The sequence below is a fragment of the Echiichthys vipera genome (assembly GCF_963691815.1).
Source record: "Echiichthys vipera genome assembly, chromosome: 4".
Lineage (NCBI taxonomy): Eukaryota > Metazoa > Chordata > Actinopteri > Perciformes > Trachinidae > Echiichthys > Echiichthys vipera.
The window spans coordinates 16,707,125-16,725,575 of record NC_139829.1 but is presented as its reverse complement, the minus strand read 5'-3'; the positions used below and the strand labels follow the sequence as shown (position 1 = coordinate 16,725,575).

Below are 18,451 nucleotides of genomic sequence, written 5' to 3'. Positions count from 1 at the left end.
TTAAATTAAAATATAAATTCCACAAACAGCATTGACTCTAGATTAGGGTTGCAAAATCCCAGGTATATTAAAGTGGAAACTTTCCATGAGAATTAACGGGAAATAATGGCAATTCAAAGGAAATACACTCATGCTGTATTTACCATGTCATAGGCAGTTAGAAACCAACCTTTTAGCAAATTATAAGCAGTCACAATCCATTCGTTTGCCAAATAAAGCCATGATTTCTTCAACTAAATACCCTACAATGTTAACTGTTCCATGTAAGGAGCTAGCTAGCATATGAAGGTACTGTAGAATGTGAACCAACAATGTGGTCTGTGTCCCATCTACAGTTTAAGGTGAACAACTAATTTTTAAAAAGCAACATTTTAAAATACAGAATTAGTCACTTCGCAAGCTACATCCCACATGGTAGCCTAGATAGCCGAATGTGTCAAGTTAGGCTGCCATCTGAAATACCTTATCTAACGATCAAATCATACCTGAACACAGTTACCACTACATTTCTACTTTCAAAACAAAAATGTCAACTAAAATTAACAGAAGAGCAAAACAACATTTTCAAAGTACATTGATCATTTATTTTCATATAAATACATATAAAACACAATATAAACATCTCATTTCTTACAGTATTAACTATTGATATAATTAAAGGGATGTGACAAGGAACTGAAAGAGTTCACACCCCCCATTTCTATGCAATGTATAGCTGTATTTAGTGTCAACATTGGCTTACACTTTAATAATAATAAAAAAAAAAGGTGGAACTCTTTCCACATCAAGTTCCATTCTGTGTCCTCAGTCGCCCAAAAGGAGCAGAGAGTTACATTCACTTTGTAAGATCATAACATGACAAAACTACTCCAAAGACCTCAGTCTAAAGGCACTAGTCTGGCTGCCTGAAGATCTCATTAGCCACAGAACTTCAACACATGACACAAAATACTTAACAGGCAAGCAAGGCTGCTCATGTTTTATGACCGGTTGGCTAAATAATGAGTCCATGTAGATATTGCAGTCCTGTAATACAGTGTTATTTAGCAATAAGTAAGTCGTAAAAGTCTATCTCGGCTTGGATCCTACAAGAACCATAGTGGTCTGTCAGCCTCTCCCTGGCATCTCTGTCACATCATTGCGTCATAGGAAAATTATTAAAAATCAGGAGAATAAATTGATTCTACTGTATAAAAGTTATTTTCACTAAATGTTTACCATCAGCAGCAATTGTGACTCAACCATAGAGAAGTGGACGTGCAAAAAAAAACGAACAAAACACCTATTCTGCATGCATGCAACAACAACAACGAAAAAAAAAAAAAAAGAATTTCGACAAGGAACAGTCAACGTAATTCTTTTTGGCCAGGTGAAAAACAACTTCAGTGCACAACTTTAAAAACCCTAAACTTCACTTCCTAAAAAGAGGTCTTCCGAGAAGCAATCAAGTCACATAAGTTAAATGATCTCAGCATTAGAAGCTTTTTACTGAAGCCCAGTTTGTGTGTATATAGGAGGGTCCCACAGTCTTACCAAAAGTGAAGGCTATGTAAAGTAGATTATAGTCGATTCCAGATGCTTGAATTTTTTAAACCATACTGTAGCAGAACTGGGGGATATTTGTTAACTTCCCTAGCAGAACTCGGGCTTTACCTAGATTGTAAACAACTACACCAACAAATAATCAGATAAAACCCTTCAGCTTGAGTTAATAAACCTCTCAAATATAGCTTTGGTCAAAATTTAAAGATTGTCTTTTGCAGTTGCAAGTAGAAAACCAATCAGAAAATACAGTCCAAACTAATGGGGTTGAATCTCAGACTGCAGTTACATACATGGGGTTAACCCCAAAACCCCCCTGATGAGCAGAGTCTTGGGTCACTCTTCTTTGTCATGACTGGCGTTTCCATTCATAACTCCGTTGCTGTGGTGTTCCCAGGTCTGATTCTGCAGCACTTTTGGCAGCCTCTTACCCTTGGTGTAGGCGTGGTACCAGAAGTTGAGGAAGAGGAACAGGAAAATCAGGCCGTACGAGCCGATGATGTAGATAAAGATTGGGAACTGGTAGTTGCAGTCCTTTATGAAGAAATACTGGGAGATGTGGCTCGTCACACAAACAAACTGGATCTAAGGGGCAACAGGGAAAGGAAGGGTTGGTTATATTGTTAAGATACACTTTGCAAACACTATACACAGGAAAACAAAAAAAGCAGTCTTGCATCAGACCAACAACATACACACTGAATTGAAGTCAGGTACTTCTTCCACCATAGGTACTTCTGGTAGTTGGGGCCCAAAGCAGTCAGGCCGTAGTAAGAGTACATGACGACATGGACGACACAGTTGAGCATGGCGTGAAATGTCCCCATCCCACCTGAAAGTAGGGTTTTTCAGGAATAGCGTCACAAAATGTCAAAAAAAAGTAATGTTATCAAACTACATCTTGTACACACAAAAAGGACCTACCTGCAGAAAACCGAACTCCAAACCACCAGGTGAAGGGCATGATTGAGTGATGGTAGACATGAAGAAAGGTCACCTGGCTATTCTTCTTCCTCAGCACAAAGAAGATCTGAAAAAAGGGGACACAAGTTTAGTTTTTGTACAGTGCATACAATTAATCAACTCACATGCCTGACAGTGATCTCACAACTTACTGTGTCCAACATTTCAATGAACTTTGAGAAGTAGTAAAGCCAGCATGTTGCCGCCATCTAGAGGAGCACAGAAGTAATATTTCAGTACTGGTTCTAAGAAATTAAGTGTGAAAAGTGTGCTAAATTGAGTCAGATTCTGCAGTGCAGCAGCTTACCCTCACACCCTGTGGTGAATCAGAGTAGTCCACTGGGTCACAGCGAAAAGAGTATCCGGTCCCCCATCCTGACATAACAAACTGAAGGGAACAGTGCAAAGTGTTGGTTAATCAAAAGTAACCGGCAGTGGGGAAGAAAAAAATTATTTTTAAAGAAAAACTGAATTTTTTTTAATTACTATTTTTTGGGCAGCACTAAGCCCCAAATGCAGAGACCGTGCTCTCGCAAAATACCATCTGAAGCAGGCAGCCAATGGAAGGCTTTACACAGTCTACATCCGGTGAGTCAGACTAAAGTAATGTAAAGTAAAGTTTACACAGCTCTTGGGCAACATTTGCAGAATACAGCGCATGGAAAGAATACACCTGCAGATCTGGTTTACCCACAAATCAATAGTCAAGTTAAAAAAAACAACAACAAAACAAGTGGAGACTATTGCACAAGACCATCAATGGCATGTGTCATGGCCCTATTAACAATGAGCTCAACTGACTCCGCTGTAAGCCTGTGGTATGAATCTGTAGCACAAAATTCATGTCAACCAGTCAAAGCAAAGGTATGACTCACCTCATAGCACATGTAGAGCGAGAGAGCCACCACACTGAAGTTGTAAACTATTAGAATTCCTCTAAGGTCGAAGGCTTTGCGGTTCTCCATTATCCGAGGCCCCAGCGATGTGACAAAGTAAACATATAGTGTGATGAGGACCGTTTGGGGGAGAGGAGACGACATGAGGAACCAGCTCGCTGTCCGTCTGTCTGTAACAGAATGTTGTTGACCGGCTTGTGAAATCATGGTCCAGTTACAGAGAACTGGACCCCATTAAAGTGATTCATATACAGAAACAAGCCCAAAAGTGATAATGTAAGATTTTAGAATTACAAACTTGCCATAGAGTCATCTTGAATGCTTAAAGACTCACCTGCATTTTGGATGAACTCATCATAAATGAGTGCAGCAGAGGACTTTATATTGTCGAATTCCATTTTCAGACAAGATCCTTGCAATTAGAAGAACAAAGGTTAGAAAGTCAGTTTGAACAAGACAAGTTAACAATTGTGCAACATTTATGACCAAGAACGGCAAAAAGGTCTTTACTGAAATAAGACATATTCAAAAGCTGCTAAATACACCAAAGTGGAGAAAATACTGCCTTAAGAGTGATTTTGGTTACTAATAATTAGTAGTTCCACCACTTTCATTATGAACTCCCTACAGAAAGTAAGTCTCTACCAAGAAACTGCTGCAAAATCTCATTGAAACCGACAGCACACAACAGGAATAATGCAACAGGTTTTTAATTTCAGGATGGAATCTTAACATTTGATATGATCGAAGCAGAGTCAACCAAGAAGCCATTTGTAGTTGTAGCACACTGCCATAGCTGAAAGACTGGACTGTATAGGGTTAAAAAAAAAAAAGCATCTGAGGCAGACAAAGCCAAGTGTGTACGGGGTACAATGAGTAGCAGTCAGTATTTGTTTTTTCAGACAATGAACAACACGGATTAGGATTTATCTCAAGAAACACATGGATTATGGAGCCTTCATAAAAAATATTTTGTTTTCCAGTTACAATATAGCCCATGATTTTAAAGGACTTGTTTTCTTAAAAAAAAAAAAAATGCTGGGCTTCTTTCATAAGAGAAACTTGGCCTTAATGGCTTCTCAAAATGGGAAACTAGTTGGAGGGGAACAGGGCACATGGGCAAATATTCGTGGACAACTATAATGTGAATCTTTAAAAAAATAAAACTGAACAATGTGACAAGTGAAAAAAGGGTAATTTTCTTTAAAAAAAAAAAATGCTTCAATGCAGTAATTTAGAATTACAGACTCTGTAATCTTGACAATGACACCAAACTTAAACTGTCCAACTGTCAAGCTTGTAGGTGAATGGGGATGAACTTTTCCCAGTGATCAGTTCTGCAGCCGTTAGTGACCAACAGTAAGGGCTCATGGGTTAAACTATCCATCTGCTTTGACCGCTTTATGAAAAAGGTGTAAAATTGTATGTATAAAGTTCCCTTCAAACTAAATCTTAAACTCAATATACCCATTAGATTTGTTCTTTGAAAAGCATCATGTGTAAGGGAGTGGGTAAATTTAAATGATAAAAACCGTGCCACCTCTGCTCTGTCAACCGTAACCCTACATGACAGGTTTTCAAGGTGTGTCTACCTGAACGCCACCGATATGTCATTGGCTGTCTGGAGTTTCTCCACTAATGAGGACATGGCAAGCCCTGACACGTTAAATAACGTTATAGTCACCGTGGATCCTGATGTAAAGGCTACTCCTCCCGGGGCCCCACTTCCTCGTGCTGTCTCAAAAGCGTGCAATGTCAATTCCCCCCAGAAATAACATACACGTTTGAGGGAAACGTAGTTCTATAGTACCTAAATCTGGTCACATTCAGAGTTAATAACGGAATCAGACTTATTGATGTGTTGATTGAATCTATAAAAACACATCTCGCATTTAAATAACAAACACCAACCATACCCCTTCACAACGTACACAACTTTGAACGTGAATTAAACTGCGTGTAGAAGCCATTTAAGGCATGCAAATCAAGTCTGTTTTAGACAACTTAATAAGATCCGTTGCCACACCAGTATCGCTGTAATCCTCAACGAGGGCCCCAGTTGATGAGGACCAGGTGATGCAATTGATGAAAAACAGGTCCAACAACTACCAGCCAACTCTCAGTGGCAGGAAATGTTTCAGGAATCACGGGCACGCGTTCGCCTAGACTCACCGGTGTTGTCAGGTCGTTAATTAAGTAATTGGATAATCGCCAGCAGAAGTGTATTGCTGTGTTATTTAACTCAGATTCAGTAAAGACTAAGTTAAAGCACTAACCTTCAGCTACCGTTGCCACTGGATGAAAATCCCTTTAGTCTGTCAAAAACGCCAGAAGCCAAACTCCCGGCTCACCTGCCGTAGTCCGAGGTGCGCCTCCTGCTTGTTCGCCCGCTGGCACTGCACGCTCTCCTCCCTACTTATGTGTAGCCCCGGTGGGCGTGGTCTGGTCTCCCAAGCAGCCACACTTCTGCCTTCGCTGATTGGCCAATTCCTAGTCCATCAATACTAGCTCATTCTTGAACGATGCCTCATCGAAAACTGTCTAGATTTTGTAACGGTAGAGGGAATCCACTTCAGACGTAATCGATATTTGGTTTCAGTTTAAAAAAAAAACGAAAAGAAAAAGAGATTAGCGAAAATACACAAGTAGGCAAAATAAATAAGGTTGCATTCCCAGTGCTTTAATTATAAGACACACAGGTTAATAAAAAAGTACAATTCAAGATTCAATTTGGTAAAAGAGATCTGACTGGCACATTGTATGATGCAAAACAGTATCTTGGATTTATATGCAAGAAATAATTGTATATTTCAAAAGGACAACAATGTTGATTACTGTGATGTTTCGGTTATTTGTGGGGTCAGTATTAAACCTCATTTGGGTTTCCAGGTATCCACATGGTAACTGTCGGAGAAATGTAGAATATGCTATGATATCTTAAATATGTGGGTTTACATGGGTAAGTGGAGGAATGTCTCCTCTCAAATCTGTGTAAGGGGTTGTTTTATTTTGTTGGCACCATGACTGATAACAGGACGTTGGTCCTTGGGAGGGTTGTGCTATAATATGTGATACACTTTAAGCTTGCTGGTGTCTGCGATCATGTACCGACGTGCCGATGCGTCTCTGATCAGATTTGCTGTTATTAAAATATTCAAGCCATTCAAGTAAGATCAACTGAGGCCCTCGAGTTATCTTTTAGTGCATCATCTGGAAGGATCATCCACAGTACACGTTACCGGTAAGTTTTCTTCCTCGGTAACCTTGGCAATATGTAAAATGAGGAGGGTGGGACAGAGAGAAAGGTTTCACCATCACTCCTCACTGCTAGTTTCAGCGAGGGCTGATTGCTGAACTTATTAACACATGCAAAGTTTGTGAGGAATGAAACCAAGCCACTGGGTGTTTCCCGTGAGAGGATAATGGGCAGTCTCTTCTCAACTCAGCTGCAGAAACAAACAAACTGAAAGACTACACACCTGTTTAAAAAGCTTACAAATATCTCTCTGAACTCTATGATGTCCAAAATCTTTATATGTACACACATATTACAAAATGTCTCAACCTCAAACAGTGTCAGCATCATAACAGGTGTGTGAGGGCTGTGAAATGACAGTAAATATGTATTCTGCTTGTCTCAAAACCTCCAAATCTTCAAAATATAATTTACACAAACAATGGCAGGACTACAATAAATTATTGAAAATGCAAAGCAAATGCAAAATTGGCTTGGAGCAGTTTAAGAGGACTTGAAACATGAAACTTGTGATGCATACTGAGGAACTTGTTGGCTTTACATTCAAATTTAAAAAAGCAATGATATATTAACAGTAAAAAACAACAACAACAAATTGTGCATATTCATCACATCGTACAGTAATTTACACATTTAAATTGTATTTTAAGAACTTCATCTTTGTGTGTTCATGGACCTGCCATTTTTTCATGAAGGGTGTGTGCTCATTTGCATGGTCCGACTTTATTTATGTCCACTTTGTCCACACATTCAAAACACCAACATTAATCTTCATCACTGCTCCATGCGTCCTGAAAGGCAGGGTTCACTGAAGACAGGTCAGGGGTAGCCTGTAAGAAATCAAGATTTTAGCTCCGAGATACTTATCCTTAAATAGAGCTACTACAAAAACAATCCATGTGCACACAAATCGCATGGGTATGACAAGTATTGTTGATCTGATAAACTTACCAACTAGTTAAAATGGAAATAGAGAGATTTGCACTTTCAAGGTAGCTAATCCAAACATTGCCACACTCTCAAGGGCTTTTAGCATCACATCTAAATTGTTTCTATGAATGCAACTGCAAAACATAATGTTTACAGAATTCACTTATACCTTCAGGAATAAATGTATATTGCCACTCTGTTTATTTTACCAGCTATTCACATTAATTTCGATTGTATGTTTTAACCGTGATCATTTAATGCTTGCTTATTTCAAGGTCTGCACTGCGTCTGGTGTGAGACGACAGGAGACAACAAATAAATATCAAATATGACGACAGAATTTTTCCATTTCAAATATTAAGATTTTTGGTTTCCAGCAATTATGGTGAAAATCATGCATTGTTCAAGGAGTATATTTAAAGTCAAACAAATTCCTTACCTTGAATACTAAAATTAAACATTACAAAACAAGATGTTAGAATGTTAATTGATTACACCATTCTTCCATACTTGTTTTTCCACATCTTGTTTCCTGTTATTGAAACTTGTACCTGATTTGAACTTTTTGACTCTTCTTCCACATCTGAGGCACGAAGGACAGGAACCCACGCCAAGATATTACAGTCTTTACCTCCACTATACAGCTCCTGCATATTAAAAATAACAAGGTCACCTCAGTTCTGATGCACTGGTTCACAGACTGTTACAGGAAATAAAAGAAGAACTGCAGCAGTATAACCTTCACCTTGAAGCACTTCCACACAATGTCAGCAACAGGGGAACACCAGTGTTAACAAGCATGATGGGACCAAGAGGGAAATAATTAATAAGCTCAAACCTGTCCATGCAACAGAAGTGAACACATGGGACACATTGTCTGTGCCATGGGACTGATCAGTGTCATTACATCAGACAAGAGACATCCAGAAGAAGTAATACATTTTCAGCACAAGATATATCCTGTAACTCCGAGTGACAAGCTGCCGAACTGCATTCCTTTTTTACACACACACAAAACCATTGTGTGACACCGGATGTTTACAATGGTTACTATCAAGTGTGTTGGTTGGACATCCCTCTACATCTGTGATGATTGTGTATAACTATATGTGCCTAATTATTTAAAAGATCTCTGACAATTAAAAACTGAAATTTGTGCAGCAAATCCTTTGGAAAATAACACTCAGCATTTAGGCTTAGAGCACGAACTTGGGTCACACATAAATGATGCCAGTATTTGCATTTATAGTAGCTCAGCCTCAGTATAGCTCGGGAAATGTTGACTTAACCATGTTATCTGTCCACCGGGAAAGTGGCTCATTTGAGACTGCCATGGTGATAGCAACACACCAGTTAAAGAGATAAAAAGACTAGCTGAGAGAAACTGACCTGAATTCTCTAAGCGGACAAGAGACCAGCTAGACCTGACTGGCAGAACAAAGATAGACGGAAACACAAACAAAGGCAGCACTACAGAAAGATGGGTATACTGGCTGGACGCAGGGAATAGTCCCCACCTGGGACGATGGTGTCTCTCACCTGGTAGTCTGGGTGGAACTCGCAGCAGTCGACGTTGTTGTAGTGACCTCTGAGCATAGTGACCAGCTCTCCCGTGTGTAGGGCATACACAGCTACTGAGCTGCCGCATGGCACAAACACAAACTCTGGGCTGCAGCCACGTGACACTGTGAACTGTAGCCTTTTACGACTCTCGTTGCAGACCTTCCCATAATTTACCTGAGGGACAAAGAGTGCAGGCACAAAAGGTTTAGATCATATAAAGCAAATTTTACGCTAAACAATGTCAGATGTTTTCCTGGATGAACATGAAGCTTTTTTTACAACTATAATCCCCATAGCTGTCACTAAAAATCTAGGGCGAAGGCTTTTACTGTGCGTTATCACTGCAAATAAGAAAGATTTCAAATGTAGAAAAAAAAGCAACTCTGAAACGTTAAGAATATAAGGTTTCCTGCTGACGATTAATGTGAACAAACAAAAGTTATGTTTACATTTCACCAAAATCCATGTGTATCCTTGAGGTCTAACACGTGTTGAGAGTATTTTCTTCCTATAAAATATTTGCAAAGACCATTTTTTTTAAAAGTACTTTAAATCCTGTTCCTATTATTTAGATCCATGTTTACTAGTTTGCAGTATTCTCCTACATGGCGTGATGCATTGCTGAATTCATTGTCATTTTAGAGTAGAGTGTGAAACAATTGGCAGGACTGTGAATTGTGTCACGGGTGTCCTCGGACGCATTCATAAGATAAACAAAATAGGCATCCACTAATGGAAAAACAGCTTCATAGCACTATTAGAGGTCAAAAACTCCACAGGGTGCCTTTTTTACCAGAAGATAAGCACAGCAAGAGACCATACTCTTAAGACCTATTCAAAACCATTTAAGGCATTCAATTTTTCACATTTTCAGACCTTCTAAGACTTTCCAGGACTTACAAGGATCCTGAACAAACAAGCAAACTACTTCACTGCGATGGTATAGAATTACTAGGCTTCATTCATGCCTGTGAAACAGGTTTCAATTGTGTAAAGCAATTCTTCTCCACCTCCTAATGTGCACCATGCATTTCTGCCACCACGTCTGTAATCCAACTCTGATCTTTGCCTGGCAGATAAGGTCATCTACCCTTTAAGTCACCAGTTGTCTTGTGCTACAGCCTGAAGATTGAAAAATGTCCACCATGGCAACCTCAGCACGAAGCAGCAGAGCAGAAAATTACAACAGGAGACTATGTGAGAGCCCAAATAGCATAGCTTCCCTTAGCTTTAGGGTAAGGTTATGTTTCTGGGGTGTAGGGTTGGATGTACAGTATACAGTACATTTATTTTATATAGACTTAATACTACAAAGCAAAGTTTCTTAAAAATTGGCCAACTGTTAGCTCACTCTGGGCATAAAAACCCCTTCATGCAATTTTCAACCCCTCTCTGCTCTGGTTTCCTGTCCCTGCTATTCTTTTATCATGTCCAAAACTAAAAAAAGGTCAAATAGTCTGTCCTGAAGAGCCTGTAGAGCTCTGATGTAAACAAGGTTGTCTAAATTTGGTTAACACTGGCAGATTGTTAACCAAACATTCATTTATGTTTAATTTCTAAGCTAAAGCCACCAGAGAACATTAAACAGTCTAACACAAAAAAGTACTACAATTAATAATAATGACCCTGAGTTCTTGGAAATTGAATAAAAGGGACCATGCTCTGAACTGAATAATTTTTGGTCAAGTGATTGAAAAACTTGCAGCTTATCTTGAAAGTAGTCTACAGGAATGTCAATCTGACTTTCATGTTCACTGCAGCCCTAAGACAGTTCAACTTAAACTTCAAAATGAGTGATGGAGGACGAGTAACAGTATAAATCATGTGCAACAAATACTGGAGGGCTGTGTAAGAGATTTAAGAACATGTGTGATGTGGTTTCCTGTCCTAATATTGGTGGTTGTAAAACTGCAGTAGCTGCAGAGACTTTGTAGTCTCTAGGTAGCCTGGAGGAGAAAGTAATGAAAGTGTACTCAAGGGTCTGAAACTGCATCTGTATAATCCAAAGACACACACGCACACACACGCACACACGCACCTTACCAGTGTGTTTTCCCCCGTGGCACTATTCCAAAGTCGCATACGGTCATCAGTTCCAGTGGTGAGGAGGTAAAGGCCATCGCCGGTAAAGCACAGGCCATTCACTCTGCCATTATGAGCTGTGTTCACTGGTTAAACACAGGTGAGACATTGAAATATGCATCCCTTTCCTCCTCCATCTTCAACAGTGCATATTTGTTCTACATAATCACTTATCAATCGATGGCACACTTTTAGTGTCAATGTTAAAAATCCCATGTCTCCTATAACTACACAGATTTTTTTTATACAGCATATATTACATCCGTTCATCTAACATAAACTGGTTTCCTCTTGACATTGACCCTTGGCCCCTTTTACTTGAACGTAGACAGGGGCTCAGACTCTGCATGTGTAGAATGTTGACTTCTCCAGAGAGATCTGGAATAATCTGAAGGTTATTAGAAAACACTGCAATAGGAAGTTGTTGCAGTAAAACTGACTTCATTTTCTACTACCACCAGCCATTAAATGTATCATTAGGGTTACAACTGACAAATATTTTCATTTTTGATTTTTCTGCCAATCATTTTCTAGATTAATCATTTGGTCTATAAAATGTCTGAAAATAGTGAAAAATGCCCCTCCCAGTTTCTCAGAGTCCAAGTTAATGTGTTTCAGTGTCTGTTTGGTCAGTTCAAAAGCCAACGATATTCAGTTTATTATGATATAAAACAGAGGAAAGCAGGAAATTTCCATATGCCATGCCATTTTTGCATGAAAAATCCCAATAAATCGATTATTAACACATTTGGCCATTATTCTTCTGTTGATTGATTAATTAATACATTGACTACTCGTTGCAGCTTTATAAAGCATAATAAGCATTAGTTACCAGAAAAAGGTGAATTCAGTGACTTTAGATCAGGGGTGGGCAATCCTGCTCCTGGAGGGCCACTGCCCTGCATGTTTTAGGTTTCTCCCTGGTCTAACACACCACACAGGATTGCCCACCCGTTCTTTAGATCAACATGTGCCCCCAGTTTGTACTTCGAGACATTTTTGGGGTATATGCAACTCAGACCCTACTGTATGTGTATCGTAAGTCTGTGTACCACCACTAAAAGGTATATGCCATATCATGGGGTTGCTAAAGTGGCATTGTGGACTGTGTTAAGCAGATTGATTTTGTAGAGGAATGGGAAATGTACAGCATAGCCCAAATTTTCTGCACCAAAAATCCCACCCCAGGCTGTCTGACTATAATTCCTGCCTCAATACCCTTCAATGTCTGTTATTTTCCTTATCTAAATAAAGGTTGACACATTTGCCAAGAGCCCTGCCCACTGTATGAATGAGGAAAAATAAACTAGAAAAGAAAAAGGGAGGGGTAACAGTACCTGCCTCAGATGAGGCTTTTGACTTGTCTCCATTGTGCTGATCCAGAGTGAAGAGGCTACCAGAAGCCCGGCGCACATCCCATATTTTCACTTTGCTGTCTGCACTTAGAAGGAAAATTAGGGAATTATTTTTGTTGCACCCTCTCTTGGTTAATTAATGAATTCCTGTAAACAATCTGAAAATAACATTTGATTATACCACAAAATACAATACAGGGAATTATAGCTATAATACATGCTAAAACTGATGAGTGTGTGTTAGCCAGGTCAGATTTCTGATGGGAAATAACATGCTTCTCCATAGTAGAGTATCATACTCTTCTCAGTGTGCCAGTTGTTTTCAAAATCACTTACAGTCCACAGGGACAAGCAGAACACTGATCCCAATAGGTTAATTAGCAGGTCTAATGTAGCATAAAGCAGGTGGGGACTGTATCGACCATATGCTCTACTGACAGGGCTACAGTGCCACATCTAGCACCTATCTGCTGATCATGTGTTGGCATTATACATGACTCAGAGTTGCAATGTGGCCAGATGGGCAGGAACTGAGATGACAAGAACTGCTGGGACACAGCATGGTGGGGATTGTACTGTACCTGACATTAGTCTTTGATGTGGCTCTGAGGGCAAACTAGGGGAAGGTATTTTTTCCTCTGTACTGTTTATTGTTGTGCTGTTTCTTTGTTTTGACCTGCCAAATGACTATGGATGCAAGTTAGCTCAGGGCTATAATCTGACACAATGTAAATGGTTACATTTATGTATTAAACTGTACATGGTCCCATTACAGAGTCTGAATCTCAACAGGAAGACTGGCAGTTAACAGTGCCTACCTTGCAGTGGCTAAGATGTGTTCGTATCTAGGCGACCACCGCACCGACAAGATCTCTGCTCTATGACCTGGAGGGGGGGAATGAGTGTTTATGTGTGTAAGGAAAAGCAGCAGGAAAAATGAGTGTGTGTATTGGTGGTTTAGTTCACTAACCCTGAAGAACATGAATCCGTGAACCAGACTTCAGGTCACACAGCTGGATTTTAGGGTCTTTGGTGCCAACTTAAAACACAGACATAAAAAGGTAGTTGAGACAGAAAACTCAAAGAATTACATTATTTTTTCCTTTTAAAATAAATGAAATGAACGCTGAAGATCCCATTCAATTATACAGTTTCAATATAACATTCCTACTTATCAATATTGTCAAAGTTTAGAGATCGAGATAAATGTGTGAGTATAATCTGCTATAACGTGTATACAGGAAAGGTGCTTAAGTAGGGTAAAACCGAGAGTCCCAGGTTCTCACAGATAAGGTGTGGTATATGAAAAATTACTGATAAACATTAGCTAACACACCCATCTATACATACGAGGAGGGTAAGGTAGTTGGCAAAATTGAACACCACAAAGAAGATGATTGGGATTCCATTCAAATCCAAATAGCCAAAATTATGCAGAATAATGAGCTATTGGTGATACAGATTCCCCTAAAATGCCTTCTTAGATAAAATAGAAGACTCCAGAGATGTCGGCAACTTGTTTGACAAACATCTGTAACACCCCTGAGAGGGGAGGACACATTAAGCAAAAAAAAACCCCTGTTCAGAAACAGGTGTGTCAAAGAAACTCTTGCATGCGCATGTGTGTTTGTGTGTGTGTGTCTGTGTGTGTTTGCACATTTATGGGCACATACTCAGCAGGCACAAAAAACCTGTTGGTCCTGTTGGGCGATGTGGGACCTGCTGGGACCTAGATTCTAAAGATTTTTCTCCCCTGAAATCTGTTTCTGAACTGGTATCCTTGTGCAAGTCACTTCTGACCCACTTATGTCCCCTCCGGGTACATATCACTTTGGAACCTGGGGTAAAAACTGGGGTACAAGATAGGGGCTGTGTGTGCAGTGTGCTGTGGGGGAGCAGGTAGGATGACTGCTTGGAGAAAAACAGATGACAGATGGGCTTGTTGTCTTCAGTTCAATGCCTTTTAGCACCCAATGACAGAAACAGGTACTTTAGCAGGTTTATTCTTCGCCAATGAGATCATCAAAAACTGTGGCTTCATTGTGACACACACACACACACCTGCAATGAGACTGTGCTTCCTGGCGATGGGGGACAGGTGGTGGCTGTAGACATTTCCATCAAACTGAAAGACTTCAGCAGGCTGAGGAATAACAAAATGAGAGAGAGGGACAGGCAGTGAGGATCAGCAAGCTGTGGTAAGCTTTCTGTGTTTAGTGCCATGTATACTCGTGTTGTATGGTGAATGCAAATCTTAATTACATGATGAAATATAAAATCCTGACCTTAAATGAAGTCATTCAGAGAATGTATTAGGTAAAAATGAAAGAGTACACAGGAAGGGTACCAGAGCTCAGATGGCAGCAAACCTGAGCAGCAGTGGCGGCTACAATGCAAATTCATCAGCAAATATAAAAAGCCTCTCTGTACCTAACACACACACACACACACACACACACACACACACACACACACACACACACACACACACACACACACACACACACACACACACACACACACACACACACACACACACACACACACACACACACACACACACACACACACACACACACACACACACACACACACACACACACACACACACACACACACACACACACACACACACACACACACACACAGGTTCTTTTATGTCCCTTCCCTGACCTTTTGAGGTAACCGTGGTGCCAGTGTAACTCTAGCACAGCTCCGGGCCTGCCATATGGGACCATGTGGCATAGAAAAATAGCTAGCATGAAGCAGAAAATAAGAAAGAGAGAGGAAGAGATAGTGAAAAGACCAAAAAGAGAGAAAGGGTGGTAAAGCTATTTGAAAACAAATGTAAGCTTAATACTTAATAACCAATCCAGTGGGGATATCCGTGTACATTTAGATGTTGATTCAGCTTTATGTAGCTAAGTTTATACAGCATATATTGAAAGATGTTCACCGTAATTGACATACTGTACACAGTGGAACTAATGGTTCAGGTGTGCCTAATAAAGTGGTAACTCAATGTTTATTACCTTTAACATGGAGTAACTTACTCTGTGGTTGACTTCCCTTACCTTCAGTGTCTCAGTGTCCCAGACTTTCATGGTCTTGTCAAAGGAACTGGAGACAAACATTCCTGTGTCGTAGGGATACCACTGGACTGTCTCTACACTGAATTTGTGGACATACCGACTCGACCTACATAAAACAGAATTTTGACAAGATGAACAGAAGACATATATTCTTGCATAAACTTTTCAGGGATCAGCACCGCCACCCCACCACCATTATGTTCAAAACACAAAAATACAATAGTGTACCAGCACATGAAAATAGTGTTCATTCATCTGCCCCCGGCAGACAATAAAGATATATACACATTGCACAGCTTAATAATACATTCTCCTGTATTCTTGTTCAGCCATGTATGTGAATGCTTTCATGACAGATGTTTCATGGAGCAGTAAATCAATTCTGATAAGACTGTTTAGACTGAGGTCACATTGCCACAAATGAGATCAGCATCAGAGCCATGAAAGTGTACAACATAAGATTGAATAAGAACTCATTCATATGAGTAACAAATAATGAAAGAAAAATTCTGATTCTAACCATTTTACTTGATAGTATGTGGCCTAAAAGACATGGCTGTCAAGTGCTCCCCTCCAGTGGATGGAATGAGTAAATGGAACAACACTCACCTGCCTACTGTGCACACTGCCTTGCAGGTGTACTGTAGTTTTCCATTATAGTTCTCTAGGTCATAGACAACGATTACTCCATCTGCTCCGCCAGACAGCATGCTAAACAACAGAGAGGAGTGACTTCACAGATAGCATGACTTTATCCAACACGGCTTGATGACAGCCAGTACTTCTTGATGAAAACTTGCATGTATCATTGAAAAGTCTGTGGATTATCCTCTTGAGTTTTTAAAATGTAATTTCCCCCATGCTTGGTGCTTGGCATTTTGCATGCCTACTGGGATCTTATCACAAAATGTTGTCCAGGATAAATCTACAGCTGCTGTTTTATGATGTTGCTGTTAAAAATATAACCGTTTCAGGAGAGGATTGCAATGTAGTAATTCTTAAATCATGATAGTAAAGTAGGAGTAAGTGGACTTACTATCTGCCCTCTATTGCGTCAATGTCAATGGTGTTTATGCCATTTCCATGGATTCTATCCACGTCTCTGTCAGGATTCAACTTCAGACTCAGGACCCTTTGAAGATACAAAAGGATAAGCTTTGAGCATCACTGGACACACCACTGATCCATATCACAGATTATGAAAATGAGATAATAGTAGATAAGACAAAGCCATGCAACAACTACAGGGAAGCAGTCGTAAGAATATGTATACGAAAGAAAAGGGGAATCACACGAAGTAAAAAAAGGAAGAATCTAAACACCAAACAGTACAAGTCAAAAAATATGGAAAAACAATAAAAATCAGACAGTAATTGCGATGGACAAACTGAGCGTAGTAAATGCATACGCCTAATAAGCGAAATGTGCATAATGAGGTTAATGTGTACAAAGATGTAAACAGGAACAAAGTAAATTTACTATAAGTTAACAAAAGAAAGCGAAATTAATTAATACAAAAATAAGAAAATTAAATAATAATAACAACAATAACAACAACAATAATAATAATAATAATAATAATAATAATAATAATAATAATAATAAGCAAAGGAAGCAGAAATATTTGTATTTGATCTCTTGATTTTGTGGTTATTTATTTTGGGTTGTAAAGCCTCATGATGATATTTGTGATGATTGTCATGTTGTTGTGTTTATGTTTTTTGTAGTGTGATCCAGTATGTTGTTCATTGTGACTTATCTTGTTTTTCTGTCTTACTGTTGTTTCTTTGTCTATTAAAAAATGTACAGTAATAAAACACTGTATATCAGTAAGGATAAACAAAATAACAAATAAATACGTTGCATATGAGACAAAATAATTAGGCTAGACCATTTTCAGACTAATCAGTGAGTCAATCCAAATAAAATAAACTGTTGATTTGAAATTTTGATATTTGAATCGTCAAAGTAGAGCTAATTAAAAGATTCTTAAAACCAAATGTCATGATTTCTACTTAATAACAAGCGTGGGTCAACTGTTTATTAACTACCTCTTTTGTTGTAAGCGCACCGGCAGGACAACTACAACACTAGCACGTTTAACTGACGGTGCGACTTATTAAAGTGTCCCCTCACAACTCCCATTCATATGTTCCTATCACATTAGGTTCCCTATTGATCCAAGTACATGTCATTATGTGACATACTGCAATATTACATGCTATAATACCAATCTTAAGACATGTAAACTGTTATATTTCTTTACTTTCTACATGAGTAATTAACGATAGCTAATTAGGACTATGAATATGAGTATGGCAGTATTTAAATGTTCCTCTCTGGTTGAGATGGGCTACTTGTATTTTCTCTCACCTTCTCGTCGACTCTGCACGTCTCAGTCGCAGAGGGTCATCCAGACCAGACTGCCTTGCTGTCAGATACCCCAACATCGCTTCAACTTGAAGAGAAACTTCTTATTCAACCGTTAGCTCAAATATTAGCATGTTAGCTACACTGAAGTGCCCACCACCAAGGCAAGTTATTGTACCCAAAGCTTTCGTAATTGCCAAATGCGCTATTTAAGTCCCGTTATGGTACTATGCTTTGATAACGTATTGCTTATTTTACATGAATTTGAAACTGGCTTCTGAAGCATCTCAACGCAATCATAGACGTATATACACAATGAGCCGCGCCATGTTGGAACGTAACGTCCATTCAATGACAAATGCGAGGATTGGCTTGTCAAGTATTAGCCGTCCAATCACATAG

The 18,451-nt window shown here is 39.3% G+C and overlaps 2 protein-coding genes across 3 annotated transcripts; both read right to left on the bottom strand.

The window, feature by feature from the left end:
• Nucleotides 1–567: 567 nt before the first annotated feature.
• elovl7a (ELOVL fatty acid elongase 7a) lies at nt 568–5,789 on the bottom strand. Of its 2 annotated transcripts, none has more exons than XM_083912847.1 (8): nt 5,678–5,789; nt 3,736–3,813; nt 3,381–3,595; nt 2,813–2,893; nt 2,658–2,714; nt 2,467–2,572; nt 2,238–2,374; nt 568–2,127 (listed from the first exon to the last, which is right to left on the bottom strand). In XM_083912847.1, exons 2-8 carry the CDS (start codon nt 3,797–3,799, stop codon nt 1,879–1,881), a joined length of 909 nt encoding a protein of 302 aa, XP_083768973.1. In that variant the 5' UTR covers nt 3,800–3,813; nt 5,678–5,789; the 3' UTR covers nt 568–1,878. The 2 variants fall into 2 exon arrangements, with proteins under 2 accessions (XP_083768973.1, XP_083768974.1); XM_083912848.1 differs by having other exon boundaries at nt 3,381–3,571.
• A 437-nt stretch (nt 5,790–6,226) lies between these two features.
• ercc8 (excision repair cross-complementation group 8) lies at nt 6,227–18,285 on the bottom strand. The gene is made up of 12 exons (XM_083912254.1): nt 18,053–18,285; nt 16,716–16,811; nt 16,289–16,390; nt 15,662–15,785; nt 14,649–14,730; nt 13,558–13,626; nt 13,406–13,472; nt 12,570–12,673; nt 11,194–11,318; nt 9,127–9,324; nt 8,139–8,234; nt 6,227–7,487 (listed from the first exon to the last, which is right to left on the bottom strand). Exons 1-12 carry the CDS (start codon nt 18,127–18,129, stop codon nt 7,422–7,424), a joined length of 1,206 nt encoding a protein of 401 aa, XP_083768380.1. The 5' UTR covers nt 18,130–18,285; the 3' UTR covers nt 6,227–7,421.
• Nucleotides 18,286–18,451: the final 166 nt, after the last annotated feature.